Here is a 27,626-nt window from a genome sequence, read left to right as displayed (position 1 = left end):
GCGCAAACATTAAAATCAACAGATCTGCGCTCTCGAGACCCTACCATAAAAAAATCGAATTAATAAACACTGCTGTCAAACAATATTCTTGGCTTGCAACATTCAGTAGATCTCAGATCCCCTGTTTTCCTTTGGATTTAATGGGCTTTCGCCCATTTAATTAGTCTGCTATGTGGTGGTTTATCAAAATCCATTCTAAAGGAATCCACACTTAACCTGTTGTCTACAACTCTCCATTACTTATTATAAAATTACATCAAATATGTGGCAAAAATTATCATTCAGTCGGTACTTGTGCTTCAAATAAACTTCCTTCCCCATTATATTTAGATGTATCTTCATGTTCCTCTGTTGTTTTCTCCTTTATATCCTTATGCCGTCCCCACTGAGGTGCTAACCCCTTGAACTGAAACTTGTCACAGCTACCTGAAAATAATAATTTTAGTTTAAATGGCTCAGTGAAAGATCTCATCCATGACACCTACACCTTCTTAATGACAAAAGCCTCCAGTGCATCTTCACTTAGATTTTTCTTGCTACAGATAAATAAATCTGCACAATCAATCCTGATAACAAATTCCTCAATTAGAGCATCAATTATGTATTGGTAAATATTTTTATATCAACTTCATTCTCTTTATATTCTTTCCATAATATGGAGACTAGAATATTGCATAGATACATGACTGTGTAGATCAGGGATCGGCATCCTTGTTCTGCATAGGGGCCAGGACGCATGTCTGTAAACGGATGGCGGGCCACATCTACACATGGATCCCGCCTCTTCGAGGCCGCCACCAATAACTCACTCGTCCCCGGCCTATTGACAACCCCGATCCCGACCAAAGATCATAGAGCGGATCTTTGATCCCGACAATGAAACCCAGACACAGAAGGTGTGCGGCCGTGCAGGCGGCTTTGCGCAGGATGCAGTACAGCCAGAGCTCGGGGCTGATCGGTGCTCGGCGGCTCCGCCATTGCAGTCACCCACGCAGGCCACCTTGCGTCACCACGCCTGGGAGCCGTGGCCTCGGGTCCGGGAGGTACCGGAGATGATGTAAGTCAGCCGGCTGGATAATTACGGGGGGAAAAAAACCGCCTGCGGGCCGGATGATTTCAGGTTATGGGCCGCATTCGGCCCGGGGGCCGTAGATTGCCGACCCCTGGTGTAGATGTTCAAGTCGAGAGAGTAAAGTGTTTAATTGGCATATGTACCAAAATGTAACAATGAAATTCTTACTTGCAGCAGCATAACAGATTTGTAAACACAGTACTCAATAGATAACATAATAAACAAAAAATGCTTCTTTTCGCTTAAAAATGTTTTCTTTGTAATCCTTGTTTTTATAATCTGCTGCAATTCAATCCTTTTGAGCAACAAACCCTTTAGATTCCTATTTTTAGACTGCTTGTTTCCTTATTCCTTCTATTAAAATAATATATAAAGTAATTACAAAACTTTGAATCCTTTTTGTACGCTTGCTATAGTCATTCAGAACTCCAGTCATTTAGTTCAGAATATTTAATTAATTTTTATACCTAAATTCATTGCCTCTTTACCCAGCACAAAAGTACCATGGCTAAAATTCCAAAGTCCTTTATTGTTACTTTGCTTGTGTTTAATCTTACTACACTATCTCAGAGACTTCGGCAAATGTATCATACATCACATTTACTAATATGGAATATAACTTTGCACTTAAATTAGAGTTTATCAACTTACTTTAATAAACTTTAATTTACTGTGACTTTTGAGTGTCTCCAATTATGTCAATGAGAAAATAAAATGCTTTCAAACATGACCCAGCAGAACTTTCGACGTTGGTCTGGAACATTGAACACTGCAAACAATTACTTCCTGCAATGTATATTAAAAGCATACATGCAAAGAGTTATTTAAGTAACTGATCAGAGCATCTAAATACAAGTATCTAAGTAAAAGATAACTTTCTTTTCGAGGCAAATTCCATTCAATACTGTAGAGACTAATTTGTATTCTTGAACAAAGTATGGCCATATAAAATATTAGTTTTAAACTGTATATTTCCAAACACGTTAATCCAGTTGTTACAGTTACTCATTCTATATAACAGAAAAAGCTAACAAAACTTTTACAGATTCCAATAAATTTTCTGATTTGCTTACTCCACCCAAATTATCTTAATTTTGATACCTTTAATTTCATCATACTTCTGGATTAAAATATTGGGAACAGAACTATTTGTTAAACAGAAGTAAATTGTGTTGTAATATTGGAACAAGCATATTATTTTCTGTTAAATATCAATCTTCTAAACTTATAACAAACGATTTCTTAAAATACTGCATTTGGGTATGTAAAAAAAATAGTTGTTCAATGAAAATCTGAAAATTGCACTTACAGGAAATTGGTTTTGTCGCAAAGATGCAACAAATAGATGCAGTTCCTTCTTTTACGCACGATTTAATTCACCAAGCACAGGAACATGCTCAATAAATCTGAGAGTGAAAAGAAATTACCCAAATTGTGTTTATGTAACTGCTTTATGTGAATAGCAATTCCTCTGCTAATATGATTGCACACAAATTTAAAGAAAACTACAAACAATGATATATATATATATATATATATATATATCCCTAGTTACCATGCCTTTGCCAACAATAATTAACAAAGATCGAAGGATGTGGAAAAACAAGGATATTCATTTGCTGGTTTGTTACAAAAGACAAAGTGCTGGAGTAACTCAGCGGACCAGGCAGTACCTCTGGAGAACAGGTCATGCAGTTAATGTCAAGCTTGAAATATGGCTGAAATGTATTTGAGAGGCAAGAATCAGAACAAATAGATGTTCCGACTTTAGGGAAATTGAAGGCGAGGACCAGGCAGGAAAGGGAAGTTGCGGCCATAGTAAAATCAACAATGGTCTTATGAAATGGTGCAGGTACACAAAATTGCTGAGGAAACTCAGCGGGTGCAGCAGCATCTATGGAGCGAAGGAAATAGGCGACGTTTCGGGCCGAAACCATTCTTATGAAATGGTGCATCAGGTTCAAGAGACTATATTGGAAATTCCTACTTTTTACTTGATGTTTTGGTTGGGAGTACTTCCCAGGAATAAGTACCAGGCCTCAACTTTGAGCATACTTTTCAACAACCTGCGTAATGGAATAGCAAGTTGTAAAGTGTTTTTTTTACCCACTGATGAAAGCCATAGTTAACATAAATTAAATTAACAGGCAAGGTAGTCAAATATTTAGCTAAATTTGGGAAAATGCAAGGACATCCAGTTCTAGCAGAAGAAAAACGAAAATGGTAAGTTAAGAACCACAAAAAAGTAACGGTATGCAGGGCGGCACCGTAGCACAGCAGTGGAGTTGCTGCCTTAAGCACCAGTGACCCGGGTTCGATTCTGACTACAGATGCTGTCTGTATGGAGTATGTACGTTCTTCCCGTGAGTTTTCTTCAGGTGCTCCAATGTCCTCCCACTCAACAAAGACGTACAAGTTTGTAGGCTAATTGGCTTGGTAAAATTGTAAATTGTCCCTAATGTGTGTAGGGCAGTGTTAGTGTGCAGGGATCGCTGGTCAGCGCAGACACGGTGGGCCAAAGGGGTACAACTTCCAACAACTTACCTGGATCAGAAAAACGGCAGAAATCGGTGCCGTTTCGGACAAGCTGCTTGAGCACCTCAAGGCTCTCGCAATTTCGCGATCTCCCGCAGCTGCGGGAACCCCTGACTTTAAACTTTCCCACACTGGCTGTGGAACTCCCGACCCGACTGTGGATCCCAGGTACTGTACCTTGAAACCCCGGGATGACCCCCAGAGCCGACGGGCTGGATCTCCCAGGAACAACGGAGCTGAAGCTGCCGACTTTGAGGGAATCCCCGTTCGTTACGGAGCTGGAGCTGCCGTCTGTGAGGGAATCCCCGTTCCAGCGCAGGTCCGCAGAAACAGCAGGTACAGCAAGTACAGCACCTGGAAACAAAGGGGAAGCCTCCATTGTGTCCGGAAACGTGGCCGTCGGGCAGGACTTCAGGTCAGAATGAAGCGCAGGGGACTTCGGCCCCCCCTCCCTACTATCCTACTGGCTAATGTACAGTCCCTTGAAAACAAAGTGGAGGACTTAAGGGCAAGACTGCTTTATCAAAGGGAGCTGAGGGAATGCTCTGTGTTCTGTTTCACAGAGACATGGCTCACCCCCAGCTCCCCAGACTCAGCGGTCCAGCCTGAAGGGTTCTCCATCCACCGCATGGACCGTACCCTGGCATCTGGGAAAGGGAGAGGAGGGGGCGTCTGCCTCATGGTCAACTCTGCGTGGTGTTCCGACGTGGGAGTCCTGTCCAACTCCTGCTCTCCACACCTTGAACATCTGGCGGTGAAGTGCCGTCCCTTCTACCTCCCGAGAGAATTCACCTCCGTTATCCTGACTGCGGTCTACATCCCACCCCAGGCAGACGTCCGTCTGGCACTGGAGGAGCTGCAGGCCGTGGTCAACAAACACCAGACGTCTTACCCCGAGGCATTTACCACCATTGCTGGGGACTTCAATAAGGCGAACCTCAAGAAATCACTCCCCAACTTCCACCAACATGTCTCCTGCTGCACCAGAGGACCTAACACCCTCGACCACTGCTACACCACCATCAAGAATGCCTATCGTTCTATCCCTCGCCCTCACTTCGGTAAATCCGACCATACCGCGGTGCTGCTTCTTCCTGCCTACAAGCAGCAATTAAAGAGCGCACCCCCAGAAGTGAGGACAGCACAGAGCTGGTCGGGGGGGGCAGAAGAACAACTCCAGGACTGTTCGGAGTCTGTAGACTGGGCAATGTTCAAGGACTCGGCAACGGACTTGAACGAATATGCCACAGTCGTTACAGACTTCATAAAGAAATGTGTGGAGGACTGCATCCCTACAAAAACCTTCCGAGTGTTTCCCAATCAGAAACCTTGGATGAACTTTGAGATCCGCACTCTCCTGAAGTCCAGACACAGGGCATTCACCTCCGATGATACAGTGGCCTACATGAAGACCAGATACGACCTTGGTAAGGCCATCAAAAAGGCCAAAAGGGACTTCTGCTCCAAACTGGAGGACGAGACAGATGTTCGGCAGCTGTGGCAGGGTCTGAATGCAATCACCTCCTACAAGGCAAAACCAGGAGGCAGCTCGAATGCCGGTGTAACATCACTCCCTGACGAGCTCAATGCGTTTTACGCACGCTTTGACAGGGAGAATACTGATGTGCCTTCCCGATCCCCCATTCGCTGCGATGGCATTTCAGTCTCAGTCACAGAGGCCGATGTCAGGAAATCCTTCAGAGGGGTGAACCCCCGAAAAGCACATGGTCCTGATGGTATACCCGGTCGTGTTCTAAAAACCTGTGCGGACCAACTGGCGGGAGTTTTTACGGACATTTTCAACCTCTCACTTCTGAGGTCTGAGGTCCCCACCTGCTTTAAAAGGGCATCAATTATACCGGTGCCCAAGAAGAGTAAGGTGACATGCCTCAATGACTATCGACCAGTGGCACTAACGCCGGTGGTGATGAAGTGCTTTGAGAGGTTGATCATGGAGCAAATCAACTCCTACATCGACAAAAACCTGGACCCACTGCAGTTCGCGTACCGCCACAACAGATCAACGGTGGATGCGATCTCGCTGGCCCTCCACTCCGCACTGGACCACTTGGACAACAAAAACTCATATGTCAGGCTGTTATTCATTGATTACAGCTCGGCATTTAACACAATCATCCCCTCCAAACTGGTTACCAAACTCGCAGAACTGGGTCTCTGCGCATCCCTCTGCAACTGGATCCTTGACTTCCTCGTCCACAGACCACAGTCTGTTCGTATTGGTGGAAATGTGTCAGCCTCAATAACAATCAGCACGGGAGCACCTCAAGGCTGCGTGCTCAGCCCCCTGCTGTACTCACTCTATACCCATGACTGCGTAGCGAACCACAGTGCGAACTCCACCATCAAGTTCGCTGACGACACCACTATTGTGGGGCGTATCACTGATGGGGATGAGTCAGAGTACAGAAGAGAGATCGAGCAACTGTCCATATGGTGCCAGCGCAATAACCTGGCCCTCAACACCAGCAAAACCAAGGAACTGATTGTGGACTTTGGAAGGAGTAGGAGGGGGACCCACAGCCCCATTTATATCAACGGGTCGATGGTTGAAAGGGTCAAGAGCTTCAAATTCCTGGGCGTGCACATCTCTGAAGATCTTTCCTGGTCCGAGAACACTAATGCAATCATCAAAAAGCACATCAGCGCCTCTACTTCCTGAGAAGATTACGGAGAGTCGGATTGTCAAGGAAGACTCTCTCTAACTTCTACAGGTGCACAGTCGAGAGCATGCTGACCGGTTGCATCGTGGCTTGGTTCGGCAATTTGAGCGCCCTGGAAAGGAAAAGACTACAAAAAGTAGTAAACACTGCCCAGTCCATCATCGGCTCTGACCTTCCTTCCATCGAGGGGATTTATCGCAGTCGCTGCCTCAAAAAGGCTGGCAGTATCATCAAAGACCCACACCATCCTGGCCACACACTCATCTCCCTGCTACCTTCAGGTAGAAGGTACAGGAGCCTGAAGACTGCAACAACCAGGTTCAGGAATAGTTACTTCCCCTCAGCCATCAGGCTATTAAACCTGGCTCGGACAAAACTCTGATTATTACCAACCACTTTCTGTTATTTGCACTATCAGTTTATGTATTCATGTGTGTATATATTTATATCATGGTATATGGACACATTTATCTGTTTTGTAGTAAATGCCTACTATTTTCTGTGTGCTTAAGCAAAGCAAGAATTTCATTGTCCTATACAGGGACACATGACAATAAACTCACTTGAACTTGAACTTGTATCTCTGAACTAAACTAAAGATATCCTTGCACAAAAATTACTATAAGCAAAAATACAGTACATGAAACCTTGACTTTATATATTTTTTCAAGTTTTTTTGAAAAACGAACGGGAAAATTATGCTTCTCAACCATAAACCTTATCTGGAGTACTGCGTACCTCAGAATGATAGATAGATTTTGAAAAGATCAGGAAGGGCAACTGATCAGAATAAGAAGAGGAACTAAAATGTTAATTTTGAGGCCACAAAAATCCGCTGAAATGGCAAGAATTAAACTGAACAGTTAAGTATGAAGTCAGAATATAGCAGAAACTGATTCGGGAACCATAACAAAACTCGGGAAACAAAATGTTAAAAGTTTAGAGATAGAGTAAATAATGGTAAAGTACTGCAGAGGGGACTCAAAGCAAACCAAGTTTACAATACCAAGGATTTAAATGCACATAAAAATTGGTTAGTGAAAAATCTGAAGTTACAGTCAGTGATTTGCTGCTGAACAGCACTCGTTCAGTGGAGTCCACATGGAGTTCAGTTTGGGTGTGTACACTTGATCTAGACACTTTACAATGCGTACAAGTTAGCCAATGTTAAGTTTAAAAGTTAACAAACATAACTATTTCCACTTTTCTTAGTGGACAAGTTGTATTAAAAAATATTAATGACTGACCATGGCACATTTGATCAGCTAGTTCTTTTAATAGAAAAAGAACAAAGAAAAATCAGAGGAAACGTACGTAGGTCTGTTATTTTATCTGAATTTCACTGATTAAAACATGTTAAAAAACTACCAAACACTATGAAATTTTTGTTATTTATTTAGCCAATTCCAAACTTAAAGCTTTGTTCCACGTTGCCCTCAGACACAGCCAAAATGTCTGACTACAATTGATAAAAGGATGCTAGAGCTCATAAGCAAATTGTGCTAAAAATAATCACCAGCAGGAAAAGCTGACGAATCTCATTGCTGGTATAAAAATGGAAGGAAATGGAAATGACCTGAAATTTTATGGCATGTTTGGTGGGGAGGTAGCAATGAAGGATCCACCTGAAGAGTAAGCTAAAATTAAAATTAATTAAGCGAAACAATATAATAAATAACAACGGGTAATCAATTTAAAACCATTTTTTACAATCAGGTAAAGGTTAAAGGGAATTTATTTAATTTCTTTAATTTAATTTCTTAGTTTGACAAAGGATAATTAGACAAGTCGTAATGAGATCCGAATATTCATATTAGCAAGTCAAAAAGAGTCACTGGTCACTGTTTGAGAAAGAGCAAAAATGACACATTGTTCAAATAATAATTTTACGACATTCACCTATGATTTTGGCCAGATTATCATCAAATGCCGAAATGGGTTTTTAATGTTTCTGGATAACAAGTTTTCAGTAACAGTAGAAGGTGTCAGCAAGGAAAAATGATGCTAAAATTCTAAATTGAAGATAAGCAAGATGGCTCAAGAACTGGATATATTTGACATAAGAAACAGTGGAAATAGCAGTGCTGGGACATTCTTTTTAAATAATCCTCTGCGAAAAGAATTATATGCACGTTCAATGGCAAATCTCAAAGATGAGCAGCAAAATAAAGCTGACCTTCTGTAATAACATAACTTCCTTAATAAATTACCCAAAGAATAACAAATAATTAATTGCAGTGATTTAAAAAAGGGCCTGGCACGAAAAGGCAATTTGTGAAATAAAGACTAACATGAAAAAAGTATTTGAGACCATTAATAAGGTAGCAAGAGATGGCGCAGGAGATATGGCATGCACGCACTACGGGAAGCAATTGACGAGAATCATGAAACAGATTTGTTGAAGAAAAAATGAAAGTCTACAGAATTAAGAGAAAAAGTGGTGCTAAAATTATATGCAGTTCTTGTTTCCCCTTTCTCTAAAGGTATGAAATTGGCTCAATGGTATTTTGGATAGATGTTTATCTGACCAGGAAATGGCATTCCTGAGTTGTGTTTTGGTCCATCATATTTTTTATATTTCACTGATCCAGTCTCAAGTGTAGGAAGCAGCAATATTAAATTAGCTGATAATTTTAAACTTAGCAATCAAACATACAGCAATGTTTACTTTGAATACTTTGGGATAACAAGATGGTGAATTAGGTAGAATACCGCAGATGGAGTTTAATGCAGCATAAAATGAAGTATTTATATTCTACTTTTAATGCAGAAACATTCCAAAAGGTACTTTGCAGTAAAGTTCTCAAACAAAATTTAACATGGTGCCACCATACAGGACAGGAAATCCAAATGCACGTCAAGATGATAAAGCTGTTTAGTTGAAGATTGACAAATTCTAGTCATTTACCTGAGCGGGTTAATCACATAGTTCACAGACTTTCATTTACTGTCAAAACATCCAGGAAAGAAAAGAATAGAAATACCGTATGACCACCTTATCAGGTAGGTAAGGTGGTCAAAAAGGCTTTTGGCACATTGGCCTTCATCAGTCATTGAGTATTGAGTATAGAAATTAGGTGGTCATGTTGCAGTTGTATAAGACGTTGGTGAGACCGCATTTAGAGTATTGTATTCAGTTCTGGGAACCATGTTATAGGAAAGATATTGTCAAGCTTGAGAGGGTTTAGAGAAGTTTTACGAGGATGTTGCCACGACTAGAGGGTCTGAGCTACAGGGAGAGGTTGAATAGACTGGGCCTCTATTCCTTGGAGCGCAGATGGATGAGGGGTGATCTTATAGAGGTGTAAAAAATAATGAGAGGAATAGATTTAGTAGATGCACAGAATCTCTTAACCAGAGTAGGGGAATCGAGGACCAGAGGACATAGGTTCACGGTGATGAGGAAAACATTTAATAGGAATCCAAGGAGTAACTTTTTCACACAAAGGGTGGTGGGTGTATGGAACAAGCTGTCAGAGGATATAGTTGAGGCTGGGACACGTACATGGATAGGACAGGCTTGGATGGATATGGACCAAGCGCAGGCAGGTGGGACTAGTGTAGCTGGGACATGTTGGCTGGTGTGGACAAGTTGGGCCGAAGGGCTGTTTCCACACTGTATCACTCCATGACGCCATAGATGTTTTCACTCCAAGGTCTGGCAGAAATAAACCCAGCAGCTATGCAAAATCTAGAAACATATTTTGTCTCATATATGAGGATGCATATGTCAATAGGGGAACACTTTGGGATGGACCAGTGGCCATACTTCTATCAGGTTTAAAGTCATTATGGATAAGGATAGAACTGCTCTACAAGGTTCTAAAACATAGAAACATAGAAAATAGGTGCAGCAGGAGGCCATTCGGCCCTTCAAGCCAGCACCGCCATTCATTGTGATCATGGCTGATCGTCCTCAATCAATAACCCGTGTCTGCCTTCTCCCCGTATCCCTTGATTCCACTAGCCCCTGTAGCTCCATCTAACTCTCTATTAAATCCATCCTGTTATTTGGCCTCCACTGCCCTCCGTGGCAGGGAATTCCACAAATTCACAATTCTGGGTGAAAACGTTTTTTCTCACCTCAGTCTTAAATGGCCTCCCCTTTATTCTAAGACTGTGGCCCCTGGTTCTGCACTCACTCAACACTGAGAACATTTATCCTGCATTGAGCTTGTCCAGCCCTTTTATAATTGTATATGTTTCTATAAGATTCCCCCTCATCCTCGTGTCTTCCTTAGTGAAGACAGATCTGAAGTACCTGTTCAACTCTTCTGCCATTTCCTTGTTCCCCATAATCATTTCACCCGTCTGCCTTCAAGGGACCCACATTTGACTTTGCTACTCTTTTTCCCTTAACATATCTAAAGAAGCTTTTACTGTCCTTCTTTATATTCTTGGCCAGCTTCCCTTTGTACTTCATCTTTTCAGCCCGTATTGCCCGTTTTGTGTCCTTCTGTTCCCCTATGAAAGTTTCCCAATCCTCTGGCTTCTGGCTACTCTTTTATGTGTTACAAATCTTTTTTATTAGTTTTATTCTATCCCTAACATCTCTTGCAGCCACGGTTGCCTCCTACTCCCCTTAGAATCTTTCTTCCTTTTTGGAATGAAATAATCCTGCGTCTTCCGGATTATGCCCAGAAATTCCTGCCATTGCTGTTCCACCGTCATTCCTGCTAGGATCCCTGTCCCGTCTACCTTGGCCAGCTCCTCTCTCATGCCTTCATAGTCCCCTTTGTTCAACTGCATCACTGCCACTTCCGAATTAACCTTCTCCTTCTCAAATTGCAGGAAAAAATCATATTATATTCTAAACTGGGGCAAAGCCAGGTTTTATAGGCATTATTCAGGGACTTTCAGGGGTCAATTGGGGGAGTCTGTTTGTTGGTAAGGGGATGGCTGGCAAGCGGGAGGGTTTGAAAAGTGATTTTGCAGAAGTACATGGGATGCATGCCCCCTGTTAAGGTAAAAGTTAATGCTGGCAAGTTAAGGAAGTCCTGGCTGATGAGAAATGTTGAGGCTCTGGTCAGGAAAAAGGCAGCAGCAAGCAGCAGATTTAAGAGTCAATGGTTTTTAATTGTCGTATGTACCAACAACTTAACAACATTCTTACTTGCAGTAGTATAACATGCCTGTAACATAATACACATTTAGGCAGCCAGGAAGGAACAAGCAAAGATCTCTGCAAATATAAGTGAAAGAGTGTAAGTCACCAAGAGGATTAACACGAGCAGGGCAGTGGACGTTATGGCTTTGGACTTTAGTACAAGGACCTGCATAGTAGGCTGGTCTCGAAGGTTGGATCACACAGAACCCAATTACCAGAAAATTGGCTTGGAAGAAGTCAAAGGGTAGTTGTGAATGGTTGTTTGTCTGTGACCAGTGGTCAGTGCTGGATCCATTGCTGTTTGTTATTTACATTAACAATGTAGTTAACAATGATTGTAAATTTGCAGATGACACAAATAAATGATGCTTTTATGGACAGTGACACAGGATATCAGAGTATACAACATGATCTAGATCAGTTGGGAAGAATGGCCAAGGAATGCCACATGGAATTTAACTCATAAACAGTGAGCATGTCAAATCAGGGCAGTACTTGCTCAGTAAATGGTAGAGTCCTGGACAGTGTGTAGAACAGAGAGATCTCTGAGTACAGATGCATTGTTTCCTGAAAACGGTGAATCGGGTAGACAAGGTGATGATGAAGGTATTAGGAATGTTTGCCTTCATTGGGATGGGTATCAAGTACAAAAGTTGGGACATCATGATCCAGCTGTACAAGTCATTGATGAGACCACACTCACAATGTTGCATGCCGTTCTGGCCATGCAGCTACAGGAAGAATTTCATTTGGCTGGAAAGGATGCAGAAGAGATCCACCAGGATGGTGCCTGGGCTTGGGGATTTGAATTATAGGGAGAGACTAGGTAGGCTGGGACTTTTTTCTTTGCGGCGTGGGAGGCCGAGGGATGACATTATTGAGCTGCACGAGATCACGAGGGGCATGGATACATTGAACGCTCAGTCTTTTTCCCCCAAGGGTGATAATTCTAAAATTAGAAAATGAAGGCTTAAGGAGAGAGGGGTGAGATTCAAGAGAGACCACATGGAAACTTTTCCACTCAAAGGGTAGTCCGATTCTGGAATAAACTACTAGAAGTTATAGTAGCGCACACAAATACAACTTTCGAATGACTTTTGGACAGATATGGATAGGGAGGGTTTAGATGATTATGGGACAAATGAATGCAAATAGGACAAGTCTACAATACCAACGGTCGCCATGAAGAAGGTGGTCCAAAGGGCCTGTTTCCATGCTGTACAAGCTGTATAACTCTATTATGAACCTTTGTAATTACTGATGGAGACATTTTCTCTAGGACTGAAGATCCAAGAAGTGTTCACAATCAATTATGAAACAAAAAAATAAATGGGGAGTGAGTGGTGGGATGTGGAGTATGGAAGAAGGGCAAGTTTGAAGTCAGCATAAGATTCAAGATCAACAAAGTAAAATACAGCACTGTTCAAAAAACTGATAGTATTTGCTTAAATTAATCCTATGAGGTTACAATAGAGATTTTGGCCATGGTTTTCCCCATTCTCTTCAGCTAGAAAAGTACTGTCAAATTACGAGGAGATTGCTAACATGGTGGCCATTCACCTTAATGATGGTTATGGGCAATTATTAAATTCTAAGACAGTTTTAATTATTAAAATGGTACAAGTTTAATAAGAGACAAAATTAGCATCAACCCATCAACAGAGAGAACTTCATATTGGGTTAAGGTAACAAAACATTCAAATTTGGAAAAATATTCTTTTAAGCTCAGAGTAATTTTCAGTTGTTTCTATTCATTTTGTTAATGATCAAATGCAAGTTTGCAGAAAGCAATTTTATGCATTAATTTAGATTTAATCACAAGTAAACAATTACTTTTTGGTTCAAAGATTTTGTTATAAGTAGAGGAGACTTATTATTCAATTAGTCAATTAGTGAAAGTTGAGATTAAAAATATTGTTTTGCCAATTGACAAAAATGTCAAGCATTTTTCAAAAAATACATTTGAATACAAACGATGCACAAGCTAATTAAACAAATGGATAGTCATCTAAATGAACAAATTATTACAATTGTCTTCATAGCTATGACTTTAAGTGGATCTCAACAAGAGTATCCTGATCCCTCTTTTACTTGGCTCCCCACTGCCTATAATGGATATATATTTTAAAATATCTACAATTCTATTTTGTTTTTAAAAGATGTTTGTATTTAAATCTCTGTTTATAGTGGCCAGGGAACTCCATTTCTATCACGCAATAAAAAGTTAACAAAATAAAATTGGCTTAAAATTGAAGTGTAAAATGTAGTATGAAGTGAAAATTGATTAAGGACGGGACAGTGTGGGGAATGAAAGAATATCCAGCAGATGAAGTATCTCCAAGGTGGGTCAGGGTTGAAGGAGATTGGACAACAGACACATTTCAGTCCCATAGATTGTTTGGCTGTGAATCCAACCACCAGATATGGACTTTGGTAAAGCATTTGACAAGGTCCCTCATGGTAGGATGATCCAGAAGATATAGTTATTGGGGTCTAAGGCAAGTTGGCAAATAAGATCCAAACTTGGCTTTGCCATAGAAGATAGAATTGGTAGAGGAATACTTACGGATGTGACCTTTCTGCAAAGATTAGTGCTGGAATCTCCATTGTGTGCAATATTGTAATATACATCAATAATCTTGATGAAAATTAAAGTGACCTGATGAGTTGGAAAATCTAGAACACTTGGAAGTATGATCTGGGAAATGGCAGATGGAATATAATCCAGAAATGCATGAGGTGTTACATTTGGGTTGGTCAAATGGAGGAGGAAATTGAAGTAAAAGGCAGGGCTCTTCAAAGGGATGTAGAGGGATCTTGTGGTGCAAGTAGCTCCCTGAGAGTGGCGACACAAATGGATAGGATGGTAATTAGTCAGGGCATTAAATATACGGTGCCCTCCATAATGTTTGGGACAAAGACCCATCATTTATTTATTTGCCTCTGTACTCCACAATTTGAGATTTGTAATAGAAAAAAAATCACATGTGGTTAAAGTGCATTGTCAGATTTTATTAAAGGGTATTTTTACACATTTTGGTTTCACCATGTAGAAATGACAGCAGTGTTTATACATAGTCTCCCCATTTCAGGGCACCATAATGTTTGGGACACATGGCTTCACAGGTGTTTGTAATTGCTCAGGTGTGTTTAATTGCCTCCTTGATGCAGGTATAAGAGAGCTCTCAACATCTAATCTTTCCAATCTTTCCGTCACCTTTGGAAACTTTTATTTCTGTTTATCAACATGAAGACCAAAGTTGTGCCAATGAAAGTCAAATAAGCCATTATGAGACTGAGAAACAAGAATACAACTGTTAGAGACATCAGCCAAACCTTAGGCTTACCAAAATCAACTGTTTGGAACATCATTAAGAAGAAAGAGAGCACTGGTGAGCTTACTAATCGCAAAGGGACTGGCAGGTCAAGGAAGACCTCCACGGCTGAATGCATAAGAATTCTCTCTATAATAAAGAAAAATCCCCAAACACCTGTCCGACAAATCAGAAAAACTCTTCAGGTGTGGATTTGTCAATGACCACTGTCCGCAGAAGACTACATGAACACATCGCGGAGTTCTGTGGCCCTTTGCCGAGGGCTGCCGCCGTTGAATCTCTGCCCAGTGGACTTCGGGAGCCGCAAACTCCGGTAGGAGGTGGCCGATTCGGATGTCCAAGCCGCTGAGGATGTCCTCCAGTCCCGACGTCGGACTTCCATCACCCTGGCGAGCGGGCCTGAACATCGGGCCGCCCTTAGCGGCGACAGCGGGGGGTTCGGAAGCCCCCCCCCGACCACGGGAGGAAACCAGAGGAGGATGTCTAAATTTTGGAGCCTTCCCTCACAGTGGGAAACATTGATCCCGCTGTGTGGGGATGTCTGTGTTAAGACTATCGTGTTATGTGCTCTTTATTATTCGTATGGCTGTATGGCGACCACACATTTCACTGTACCAATTGGTACACGTGACAAATATATGTATCTTATATATACAGAGGCTACACTACAAGATGCAAACCACTGGTTAGCCGCAAAAATAGGATGGCCAGGTTACAGTTTGCCAAGAAGTACTTAAAAGAGCAACCACAGTTCTGGAAAAAGGTCTTGTAGACAGATGAGATGAAGATTAACTTATATCAGAGTGATGGCAAGAGCAAAGTATGGAGGAGCGAAGCAACTGCCCAAGATCCAAAGCCTACCACCTCATCTGTGAAACACGGTGGTGGGGGTGTTATGGCCTGGGCATGTATGGCTGCTGAAGGAACTGGCTCACTTATCTTCATTGATGATACAACTGCTGATGGTAGTAGCATAATGTATTCTGAAGTATACAGACACATCCTATCTGCTCAAGTTCAAACAAATGCCTCAAAACTCATTGGCCGGCGGTTCATTCTACAGCAAGACAATGATCCCAAACATATTACTAAAGCAACAAAGGAGTTTTTCAAAGCTAAAAAATGGCCAATTCTTAAGTGGCCAAGTCAATCACCCGATCTGAACCCATTTGTGCATGCCTTTTATACGCTGAAGAGAAAACTCTTTTATATACTATATAAGACTAGCCCCCAAAACAAGCATATGCTAAATATGGCTGCAATACAGGCCTGGCAGAGCATCATCAGAGAAGACACCCAGCAACTGGTGATGTCCATGAATCACAGATTTCAAGCAGTCATTGCATGCCAAGGATATTCAGCAAAATACTAAACATGACTACTTTCATTTGCATGACATTGCTGTGTCCCAAACATTATGGTGCCCTGAAATGGGGGGGGGGGGGGACTATGTATAAACACGGCTGGAATTTCTAATGGTGAAACCAAAATGTATAAAAATGGCCTTTATTAAAGTCTGACAATGCACTTTCACCACATGTGATTTTTTTCTATTACAAATCTCAAATTGTGGAGTACAGAGGCAAATAAATGGGTCTTTGTCCCAAACATTATGAGGGCACTGTAGATAACATACAAGAAACAAAACCCCAATACCAATGCAAAAAAACTCAAATTCCTAGTGCAGCCAAAGAAAGTCCATAGTTCATGGTTGAGGTTAGTGTTGTGTAGAGTTCAAGAGCCTGATGGCTGTTTGGAAAAAGCTATGCTTGAAACTCCTGGTCATGGTTTTCAGAATCCTACACCTTCTTCCCAATGGTAGGTGTGAAATGAAAGCTGTCTAGGGTGGTGTGGTTCTTTGATGATATCTGCTGCCTTTTTGGTGGTGGACACTGTCCAGTCGATCTAGCACAGGTACTGATCTCCGCACCAAAGTACCCATAATCAACTGACCAGGCAGCATCAGCCACTCGTTCATGGCTATTCCAGTTGCCAAACCATCGTATTGGAACCAGTGCATGCTCTCTATTATGCACTTGTTGAGGTTCAAGAGAGTATTCGTTGGCATACCAAATCTCCTCAATCTAATAAGGAAGTAGAGATGTTGATGGTCTTTATGATTGCATCAATGTGCCGGGTTCAGGACAGATCATCATAGATATGCACGCCCAGGAACTTGAAGTTGCTGACTATCCCCAACGATGAAGGCAGGTTCGTGGATCCTCGGCATTCCCCATAATGGTATCTTTCCTACAACAGGATGAGCAAAATTGAACACTATGTTCACCAATTACTTTTACAACAGTAACATGCTGCTCCAATTTCTCTACTCAATTCTCTGTCTGATGAAGGCCAGCATGCAAAAAGCTTTCTTCACCACGCTATCTATCTGAAATGCCACCTTCAGAATATATAAATTGGACAGGAAGAAAGCAAGAACTAATGCATTGGACATTATCTTACTACCATCAGATTAAATTAGAAGGCCATTATGGATTGCCAATGCTCCTATTTTGTCATCAGACAATTATACAATAATTTGCTCAACCACATGATAACTGTTTGAGTTCCGTTTACGGAGACATAACAGAGATAATCACTGACTGGAAGCATTAAAGAAAAGCACCAGACTGACCACTTACTCTGAGGTTATGAAGGACATAACCTCCAAGCGAGTCTTGAGGAAAAGCATTACAAAGATCAAGCAAAGCAGGATAATTAGGTAAATTAAAAAAAGATTAGAAACTGCATTTTCTTAAACTAACAGTAGATTAAGAAACAGTAAATGTTGAACTTCAGTCATAAAATCCTTTATTGAGGCCAGCATGTGCATTAATCTTTAAACGAAGTTAATTTGAAACTCTTGAATTTAAGAAACAATTAGGCACTAAAATATTGATACACAAGAATACCCTACAATGGATAAGTTATGATGGGCTGAATTTTATCTTGTTAATGCACAATAAATTCTGAAAACCGCTTGTAAAATAAAACAGTACGCTTAGTTCTTTTCCACTGCATTTTTTTGATGTTTGGACACAAAGGTTAAAAATGTCCTCCAAATTCAAATGACAATACTATGTTTAGAATGCATCTGCTAATTAAGTAAAAATGTTATGAACCAGTCACCAAAAGATCAAATCCATAATTTTAAACAAACCAATCCAGTACTTGACACAAATTAGTTTGAAGGCTTATTAAAGCCGAAGAATCCATTTACACAACGGCATTACAACAATAAACATTTTCAACACAAAAATATGCTATCTTCATAAAACCACCCGATCTAGATCTAAGCACAGTTTATTTAGGAAACAGAAGACGTTTTACAAATTCAACCCAAAGTTCCATGGATAGCCTTAAGTTTTCACTGACCTGGAACATTGTGCGCAATTCTGTTCCTTATACACAAAAGGTAACTATAATCAAAGATCAGTTTCAAATTAGCATTTACAAATTCACTAAACTATTTCTTGTTAGTTCCAGTTCCGGTGGCGCTGTGAGTCGGCTTCAACTTGTTTAAACTTGTTTTTTTTTAATGTATGACCAAAAGTAAATTTTAGTGTTTCTCTGTATGTCTTGTGTGGGGGGTGGTGGCGGTGGGGGGGGGGGAAATAGGGGGAAACTGTTTTCAGGCACCTACCTCGACAGAGATGCGACTTTCTTCCTTGGCCTTACAGCTGATTTGATGCGGCCTTACCCGGAGTCAGGCCCAGAGCTTCAGTGGCGGCGCAGCGGGGACTTTAACATCGCAGAGCGGGGCGTCCCCTTGCCGGGGGTCGCCGAAGTGCTCCGACCGCTGGCCACGGGCCAACAACATCTTGGAGCCTCGGTCTGTGGAACCCCTGGCTGCATACGTGGAGCGGACCTTCCATTGTGGAACGGGCGATCCCTCGCCGGGGGTCGCCTAAGAAGCACTCCGACCGTCGGCCTGCGGCCTACAATACCTGGAAGCCGCCGACTCTGGTGTGTGCTGGACCTGTCCCGACGTTGTCGTTTCGACCATCCTAACCAGAGTGCTTGAACATCGGGCTGTCCGTAGCGGCGACTACGGAGGGTCAGGGCCCCGACCACGGGTGAACAAGGGAAGAGGAGGACTGAACTGTATTGCCTTCCACCACAGTGAAGAATGCTGTGGTGGATGTCTGTGTTAAATTATGTTGTGTATTGTGTCCTTAACTCTGCTGTTAAGTATAAATGGTTTAAATTTGTTGATTTTTAGCACCACAGCCATTAAGACAGTTATATAGCATGGAAACAGGCCCATCAGCCCAACTCCTCCATGCCGACTAAAGCATCCATCTGAGCTGGTCGCATCTGACTGTGCTATCCCATTTTCTAAACATATTCCATCTGTGTGCATTTAAACTTTGCACTTGCACCTGCCTCTATAGCTTCCTCTGGCAGCTTGATCCATATACACACCACCCTCTGCACGGAAAAGGGTGCCCCCCTCAGGTCCATTTTTAGTTCTTCATGCACATGTTCTACCTTTACCCCAAGCATCGCATGATACTTCACAGAATCATTATCAAATAAAATTTCAAACTAGCACAAAAATAAATACTAGAAGAGTTGACCATAAGTAATTAGTAAGCAAGACTTTAAAGTGCATCCCAAAGGAGGGAAGTGTGATAGAGAAAGCAGAGATTCTTCAGAAGATCCTTCAGGAGGATGAACAAAGCAAGTGGACCTGATGGTGTACCTGGCTGTGTTATCAAAGCCTGCAAGGCCTAACTGCCCATTGGATTTATGGACAACTTCAACCTCTCATCACTGAGGTTCGCAAGTTCATAAATCAAAGAAGCAGAATTAGGCCATTCGGCCCATCGAGTCTACTCCGCCATTCAATCAACCTCTTTCCCTTTCAACCCCATTCTCCTGCCTTCGCCCCATAACCCCCTCAGCGGCCCAGCCGCTGAGAGGACTCTCCCGACGCTGGGGCAACAGAACCCGGCGAGAACGGCCAGGAACATCGGGCCTCCGTAGAGGCAACTGTGGAGGCCTCAATAGGCCTGACTTTGGGAGAACTGGGGATGGGGACTGGACATTGTGCCTTCCCCCACAGTGGTAACCATTGTGGGGGGATGATTTTTTGTGTGTAAGTGATTATTTTAGTTTGTGTCCAAGATGGCTGTCGGAAGGGAGAGTGTACGCTGGCGCGGTTTAGCTGCCGCTGCTCTCTCTTCACACTGTGTTTTTGATTTTTTTTTGTCTTTGGATCGAATTCTGTCTTTAATTTGTGTACTGGTGATGTCTTTATTATTTATTTTACTCCGATTATATGTTTTTTTACTCTTGTTAAATTCTGTAAGGTGTCCTTGAGACTTTTGAAAGGCGCCCACAAATAAAATTTATTATTATTATTATAACCCCCGACACCTTATTGATCAAGAATCTGTTAATTTCCACCTTAAAAATACACAGACTTGGCTTCCACAGCTGTCTGTGGTAATGAACTCCACATTCCCCACCCTCTGACTAAATAACTTCCTTATCTCCTTTCTATAGGCACGTCCTTTTTGTTCTGAGGCTATGCCCTCTTATCCTAGACTCTCTCACTAGTGGAAACATACTCTCCACATCTACTCTATCCAGGCCTTTCACCGTTCGGTAAGATTCAATGAGGCCACCCTTCATCCTTCTAAACTCCAACGAGTACAGTGCCATGAAACGCTCATTATTTCTGGGAACATTCTCCTAAACCTCCTCTGGACCCCTTCCTCAGACAAGGAGCCCAAAACTGCTCACAATACTCCAAATGCTTTAAAGCCTCAGCTTTACACCCCGTTTTTGTATTCTAGTCCTCTCAAAATAAACAGTGACATTGCATGTGCCTTCCTTACTGCCAATTTGACTTCCAAATTAACTTTTTAGGAATCCTCACCAGCGCTCTCAAGTCCCTTTGCACCTGATTTCTGAATCCCAACATTTAGAAAATAGTCCACACTCTTATTACTACTACCAAAGTTCTTTGCCCACTCTCCAACCAGTCGAAGTCTTGCAAAGTCCCTGCTTTCTCTACACTACCTGACCTCCGTCTATCTTCATATCATCTGCAAACTTGGCCGCAAAGCCTTCAATTCACTCATCCAAAACATTGATATACAACGTGGAGTAGCGGCCCAGCACCCACCCCTACAGAACACCACTAGTCACTGGCAACCAACGAGAAAGAAAAAGGAAAAGAAAAAGCACCTTTTACTGCCACTCTTTGCCTTCTGCTATTCAGCCTCAACTACCTTGGGCTCTCATCTTCTTTCGCAGCCTCGCATGTGGCATCTTATCAAAGGCCTTCTGAAAATCCAGGTAAACAACATTCACTGACATTCTTTTGTCCATCTTAATATTTACTTACTCAAAGAATTACAACATATTTGTTAGGCAAGATCTCTCCTTCACAAAGCCATGCTGAATTTGGCCAATTTTATCATGTGCTAAGTATTTGGAAACCTCATCTATCTATCTATACATAACTAAAGCTCTGATCTTGTTATCTTCCAGTTTGCGCGGTCTTTCTATTTGCGCAAAAGCGGTACGCGATAGAGCTACGATTTTTACCAGCGTACTTACCGTTTTCCTCTGCTGCGAGTGCACCAAGTTTCATTCTGATCAGTGGTTAAATGTAAAAGTTAGTGAGATTTAAAAATCGTGCATGTGCAGATCGATCTCCTCTCCTGCCAGTCAGCGCCGCGTGGCTAGGTCTTTTCTCCTGTCACTCCGCGTGACGGTCCACCTCTTCCTTGCGCCATCAAGTCTTTACTGGAGCTGCGGGAGGCTCTGGATGGCCGGCGGAGGTCTCCAACCAGACACAATTTTCGGAGGGACCAGAAGCGGCCCCGCCCAGCCCGGCGCGGAGTTGGAGATGTCGCCATACGGAAAACGGAGACTCTACTGGAGCTGAGGGAGGCTCTGGATGGCCTGGTCTCCAACCAGACACAATTTTCGGTAGGACTGGAAGTGCCCCGGCCCAACCCAACCAGGCCTGGAGTCAGAGACGTCGCCGATGTCGCCAAACGGAAAACGGAGACTCTACTGGAGCTGAAGGAGGCTCTGGATGGCCTGGTCTCCAACCAGACACAATTTTCGGAGGGACCGGAAGTAGCCCGGCCCAACCCAACCCAGCCCAGCGCGTAGTCGGAGATGTCGCCAGACAGCAAAGGGAGACATTGATCCTTGCGGAGGAGAATGTCCAGCGACCAGCGCCCCATCGCACCGTCAGCTACAACCCCCTTCCCCTCTCGTCCCCATTGCTGGCTCCTGCCCCCCTCCCCCGTGATACCCCCCTCTGCCCCACAACCCCCGTATTTTCTCCGAGCTCTCTCCCCCTCCACCCGCCCACAACGCCCCGCCTAAAGCCCTCCTCCTCCCCCGGCTGCAGGACGCTCCCCCCACCGGCCCCCGACAGCCCCTGCCTGAAGCCGTCCTCCTGCCCCAGCTGCAGAACGCTCCCACCTTCCCCCGACACCTAATGGGCTCTAAAATCTTACCAACCACTGAAGTCAGGCTAAATAGCCTATAGTTTCCCTCTTTTATTTTGGTCCCTTTGTGAACAGCGGAGCAGCATTTGCAATTTTCCAATGCTCTGGAATCACTCCAAACTCTAGTGATTCTTGTAAAGATCACCACTAATGCCTCCACAATCTCTAAAGCCACCTCTTCCAGAACCCTGGAGCGTAGTCCATCTGGTCCAGGTGACTTATCCGCCTTCAGACCTTTCACCTTCCCAACCACCTTCTCCTTAAGGGAATGTCCCACTGGACGAGCTAATTCAAGAGCTCTCCCGAGTTTAAAAAAAAAATCAAACTCGTGGTAAGCACGTAGAATGTACGTAGCGGGTACGTTGGAGCTCGGGACGTCTCTTAGCAGCTCGTAACGCTAACGGCAGGTACTCGGGAAACGTGGTAAGCTCATGAAGACTCGTGAAGATTTTTCAACATGTTGAAAAATGTCCACGAGAGCCCCGAGTACCTACGAGCGGCTATTACCGTAATTCACCGAGTTCAAATCAAGGGAAACTCGGGAGAACTCTTGAATTAGCTCGTACAGTGGGACAGGCCCTTTAGTAATAGCCACTTCACTAACTTTTGCCCCCAGACTCTCTTGAATTTCAAGCATGTTGCTGGTGCCTTCCGTTGTGAAGAATGACGCAAAAAACTTCTTCAATTCATCTGCCATTTCGTTAATTCCCATTATCACTTCTCTATCACATTATCATTTGCCAGCAGTTTTTGCCTTCCCTTATCAGCCACAGTTGCCTCATTCTCCCCCTTTGAATCTTTCTTCCTCTTTGGGATGAAAAGATCCTGCATCTTCCAAATAATTCCCAGAAACAACGGTCATTGCTGCTCTATCGTCATTCCTGCTAGGGTCCCTTGCCAATCAACTTTAACCAGCTCATCTTTCATATCTCTGTAGTCACCCTTAGTCAACAGTAATACCGACACATCCGATTTAATCTTCTCCCGCACAAATTGCAGGTTGAATTTTATGATATTAGTCACTACCTCCTAGGGTTCCTTTACCTTACACTCCTTAATCAAATCCAGTTTGTTACACAATATGAAATCCAGAATTGCCTTTTCTCTAGTAGGCTCGACTACAAGCTGCTCTAAGAAACCATCTCGTAAGCACTCGATAAATCCCGTCCCCTGGGATCCAGTAGCAACCTGGTTTTCTCAGTCTACCTGCATATTAAAATCCCCCTTTGATCACTGTAATATTGCGTTTCTTACATGCCATCCACATTACATGAGATCTGAGATTCACACGTGGTTTAAAAGGGCATCAATAATACCGGTGCCCACGAAGAGCAAAGTGATACGCTCCAATGACTGCCAACCGGTGGCACTAACGTCCATGGTGATGAAATGCTTTGAGAGGTTGGTTATAGCACTTATCAAATCCTAACTTAGCAAGAACCAGGAACCGCTACAACTTGTTTACCGCCACAATCAAATCACGGGGGATGCGATCTCGCTGGTTCTCCACAGCACAGTACCTGGTGAGATCTATCCAAGGTTATTGAGGGAGGCAGACACTGAAGGACTGGAGAGAAATAAATGTTGTTCCTTTGCTTAAGGTAAGTGGAGAGAATCCAGGGAACTATAGGCCGGTATAATCAAGAGAGAGTTCGATATAGCTCTATATGGGCTAATGGAATCAAGGGATATGGGGAGAAAGCAGGAACGGGGTACAGATTTTGGGATGATCAGCCATGGTCATATGAATGGTGGTGCTGGCGTGACAGGCCGAATGGCCTACTGGATCTATTCTCTCTGTTTCTATGAGCCTCACATCAGTGGTAGGGAAGCTGCTGGAGACAATTCTTCTGAATAGGATTTACTCCCATTTGGGAAGAGAATGGGTTAATTAGGGACAGTCAGCATGGCATTGTACATGGATAGGCATGTCTTATTAACTTGATCATGTTTTTCGAGGAGGTGACAAAGGGATTAGGATGTGGTCTACATGAGTTTTAGTAAGGCATGCAAGAAAGTCCCCCATCGTAGGCTGATCCAAAAGGTTAACATTCACGGGATTAACAGTGGACTTGGTCATTAGGATTCAGAACAAGCTTCCTTATAAAACAGGGTAGTGGTGGAAGGACAATATTCAGGCTGGAAATCTGTGATGATTGGAGTTCCATGGGGATTTGTGCTGGGACTTCTGCTGCTTCCGATTCACATAAATGACTTGGACATAAACGTAGATCAGTTGGTTAATAACTGTCACAGACTGTGAGGAAGGCTGTCAAAGTAGACAGCAGGAAATAGATCAGCCAGAGAAATAGGTGGCGATATAGCAGACGGAGCTTAATCCAAGCTAGTGTGAGGTGTTGCAATATTATGGGAGGTGAAATGTAAGGGGAAAATATACAATTAATGGCATTACTCTTAACAGCATTAATGTACAGAGGAATCTTAGGGTCTGTGTCCATAACTCCCTGATAGTGGCAACGTAAAGGTGGCATATGTTGCCTACATAGGTCGGAGTACAATAGTCAGGAAGTCATGCTGCAGCTTCATATGACTTAGATTACCCAAATTTGGAGTATTGTGTGCAGTTTTGGTCACCCTGTTACAAATATAATGTGAAGGCTTTGGAAAGGATGCAGAGGATTAGCAGAATGATGCATGAATTAGGGTGTATTAGCGCCAGGGAGACGTTGGACATAATTGGATTGTTTTCTCTGGAATGCCAGAGGCTGTTGGGAGACCTGATAGAAGTACATAAAATTATGAGAGACATCGATAGGGTAGACAGTCAGACCCCCACCAGGATGGAAAAATCAAATACCAGAGGTTATTGCTTTAAGGGGGGTCAAAGTTTAAAGGGCAATTGCAGGGCCCTTTGCACACACAGACAATATTAAGAATTACTTCCTACCACAATCAGAGAGCAGTCCTGAACTACTATCTACCTCAGTGGTGACCCTTGGACTATCTCTGATCAGATTTTACTGGCTTTACCTTACACTAAACGTTATTCCCTTATCATGTATCTGTAAATGGCTCGATTGTATTGTCTTTCTACTGACTAGATTGCACACAAGAAAGACTTTTCATTGTACCTCGGTAGACGTGACAATAAACTGAACTGAACAGGAATGCGCTGCCAGGGGTGATGGCTGAGGCAGATACAACAGTGGCATTTAGGAGACTTCTGAATAGGCACATTGGATATGTAGGGAAGGAAAGGAGGGATATGGATTAAGTACAGGCAAATTGCATTGGTCTTGGCATCATGATCCACACAGACATTGTGGGCCAAAGGGCCTGTTGCTGTGCTGTCATGTTCGATCCTACAGAAAGTCACTACTGAGAGCGAAAATTCCATTTTGTGTCTATGATGGGAAATTTCTTTGGAAGAATTAACTGAGTTTGAAGTATAAATTTCAATGACAACGTATTCAAGTGCTTGAGAAAAATAGGTGAGAAGAGGTGAAGAGGATAAGGTTGTTTTTAAGTTGATTGGTTTTGAAAATTTAAAAAAAACTGATTATACCCGTCAACCGTATTATTAGCGGAGATAACATTGGGGGCAAATTCAACCGAATGGCAAAACATGGTTCACCGGACCTCATCTGCTAAAGGATTATGAAACAATAACAGTGTTACACGTGAACTTTGTGTGTAATTTTACTCATCTTCACCAAGTGACATACTTTTCTGAAACTCGAATAGAACCGTATCGCACAATCCTACAATTTTGCCCGTTTTCTTTTCGGTTTTAAAATTCACGGCACGTTCAAATCGAAAGGGAGGAGAAAGAAGTAGTGTTTTTCAAAAAGTTTAACCCAATTACTGATTTTAGAGTTCAATAATATCGGGAAGGGGGGGGGGGTTAAACAAATTCTACATGAATCCTTTTGCTTGACTGTGACTAACCTGATGATCACACAGCCCATTGTTTTTGGTGAAGTGTTGTGGAGGAGCCCCCAACCTCCCCCCCCCCACACACTCTCTCCCACACATATATACACACTCTCTCACACACATACACTCTCACCCCCCCCCCCCCCCCCCCCCCGTGTGCAGCTCACAATGACCACCCAGCAGCTGCACTCTGCCACTGCACCAGGAACCCCACCGTGCAAGGCCCGCACCCTCGTCCACACCCGGACACACCTTTCTGCTGCTGCATCCCTCAAAAGCTCCTCGATTACTGAACATCCGTTGTCCGTGCGGCAAACCCATTCCCCGCCACCTTCATTCCTTCCTCCTTCTCTCCCGCTCCCGTCTTGCCTTTCTTCGTGTTGTTCTCATTCCCTATCCTCCTGCGCCATGTTGCTTCACAACCGCTTCTCGCCGCCGCGGGCAGGGGGCGCACCTTGCGCATGCGCTGCGCCGCCGCCGCCGCCGCCGCCGCCCGGAACGCTGGGATGCGGACGTTACTGTAACAGCTGTGTGTGTGGGTGTGGGGGTGTGTGTCGGTGTGTGGGTGTGGGGGGGGGGGTGTGGGTGGGGGGGTGGGGGGGTGTGGGGGTGTGTGTCGGTGGGTGGGTGTGGGGGTGGGGGTGTGGGGGTGTGGGTGGGTGTGTGTGTGGGGGGGGTGTGGGTGTGTGTGGGGGGGGGGGTGTGTGGGTGTGGGTGTGTGTGTTGGGGGGGAGGGTGTGTGGGTGTGGGTGGGGGTGGGGGTGTGTGGGGGTGGGTGTGTGTGTGTGGGTGGGGGTGGGGGTGTGTGTGGGTGGGGTGGGGTGGGGGTGTGGGGGGGGCAGTGACAAAGCTGGAGCGGCAGGCGTGTAATTATGCATCTGCATCGTCAGGAGCAGATACAAACCTCATGCACTGTAAACAATGGAGCCAGATCTGCATGGACAGTTCACACATCTGCTCTCAAAAGCGGATGTAATGAGAACATAATGAATGGTTTCCGTGCAAACATCCTACAGAAAAGAAACTGAGCATTTGCAGGAATTGAATTTTTTTTTTAAAGCCTGCAGCTGCAGGAATAAAAGTTCTGCTACGCGGCAGGTTAGGCAGCTGTGGAGGAAGAGAAATAGAGTTGATATTTCAGGTCAAAGACCCTCCATCGGCACTGGAAAATACTTCTTCGTCTTGTAGGATTCCGGCAGTGTAGACGCTGCTAAGCGATTACTGCCCTCCACAGGTCAAAGTTTGAACTAAATTCTTACATACAGTCCTGTAACTTGCAGGAATTGAAGAACAGCCCTGGATATCAGTTGATGTTTCTCACTGTGTCCAAACAGAGATAAAACAGAAAAAGCCTCAACTCCAAGTCCTGTCAGTCTAACAAACAATACTTTTCTTTCTACCCTATACTTTTTACATTCTAGGAAAACATGCTTAACTGTCTCATTACTCCCACATTCACACAAGCCAGAAACATGTTTCCCTACAATGCACAAATAGTAATTTAACCCACAGTGTCCC

The 27,626-nt window shown here is 43.4% G+C and overlaps 1 protein-coding gene across 4 annotated transcripts in view; it reads right to left on the bottom strand.

Moving 5' to 3' along the window:
• Window positions 1-26,566, bottom strand: part of apc (APC regulator of WNT signaling pathway) — a 152,918-nt gene extending 126,352 nt beyond the window's left edge. For 3 of the 4 annotated variants that reach the window (XM_033017426.1, XM_033017428.1, XM_033017427.1), the window contains exon 1: window positions 26,361-26,566. In XM_033017426.1, the coding sequence (XP_032873317.1) occupies window positions 26,361-26,429 (69 nt within the window). In that variant the 5' untranslated portion in view covers window positions 26,430-26,566. Of the gene's footprint in view, window positions 1-2,381; window positions 2,479-26,360 lie in introns of all 4 variants that reach the window. The other variant, XM_033017429.1, reaches the window with a different exon arrangement.
• Between the last annotated feature and the right edge of the window lie 1,060 nt (window positions 26,567-27,626).

The sequence above is a fragment of the Amblyraja radiata genome, chromosome 3, assembly GCF_010909765.2.
Source record: "Amblyraja radiata isolate CabotCenter1 chromosome 3, sAmbRad1.1.pri, whole genome shotgun sequence".
In the NCBI taxonomy this organism is placed as follows: domain Eukaryota; kingdom Metazoa; phylum Chordata; class Chondrichthyes; order Rajiformes; family Rajidae; genus Amblyraja; species Amblyraja radiata.
Note: the sequence above shows the minus strand (reverse complement) of the source record. Positions and strands in the feature narration are given on the sequence as shown.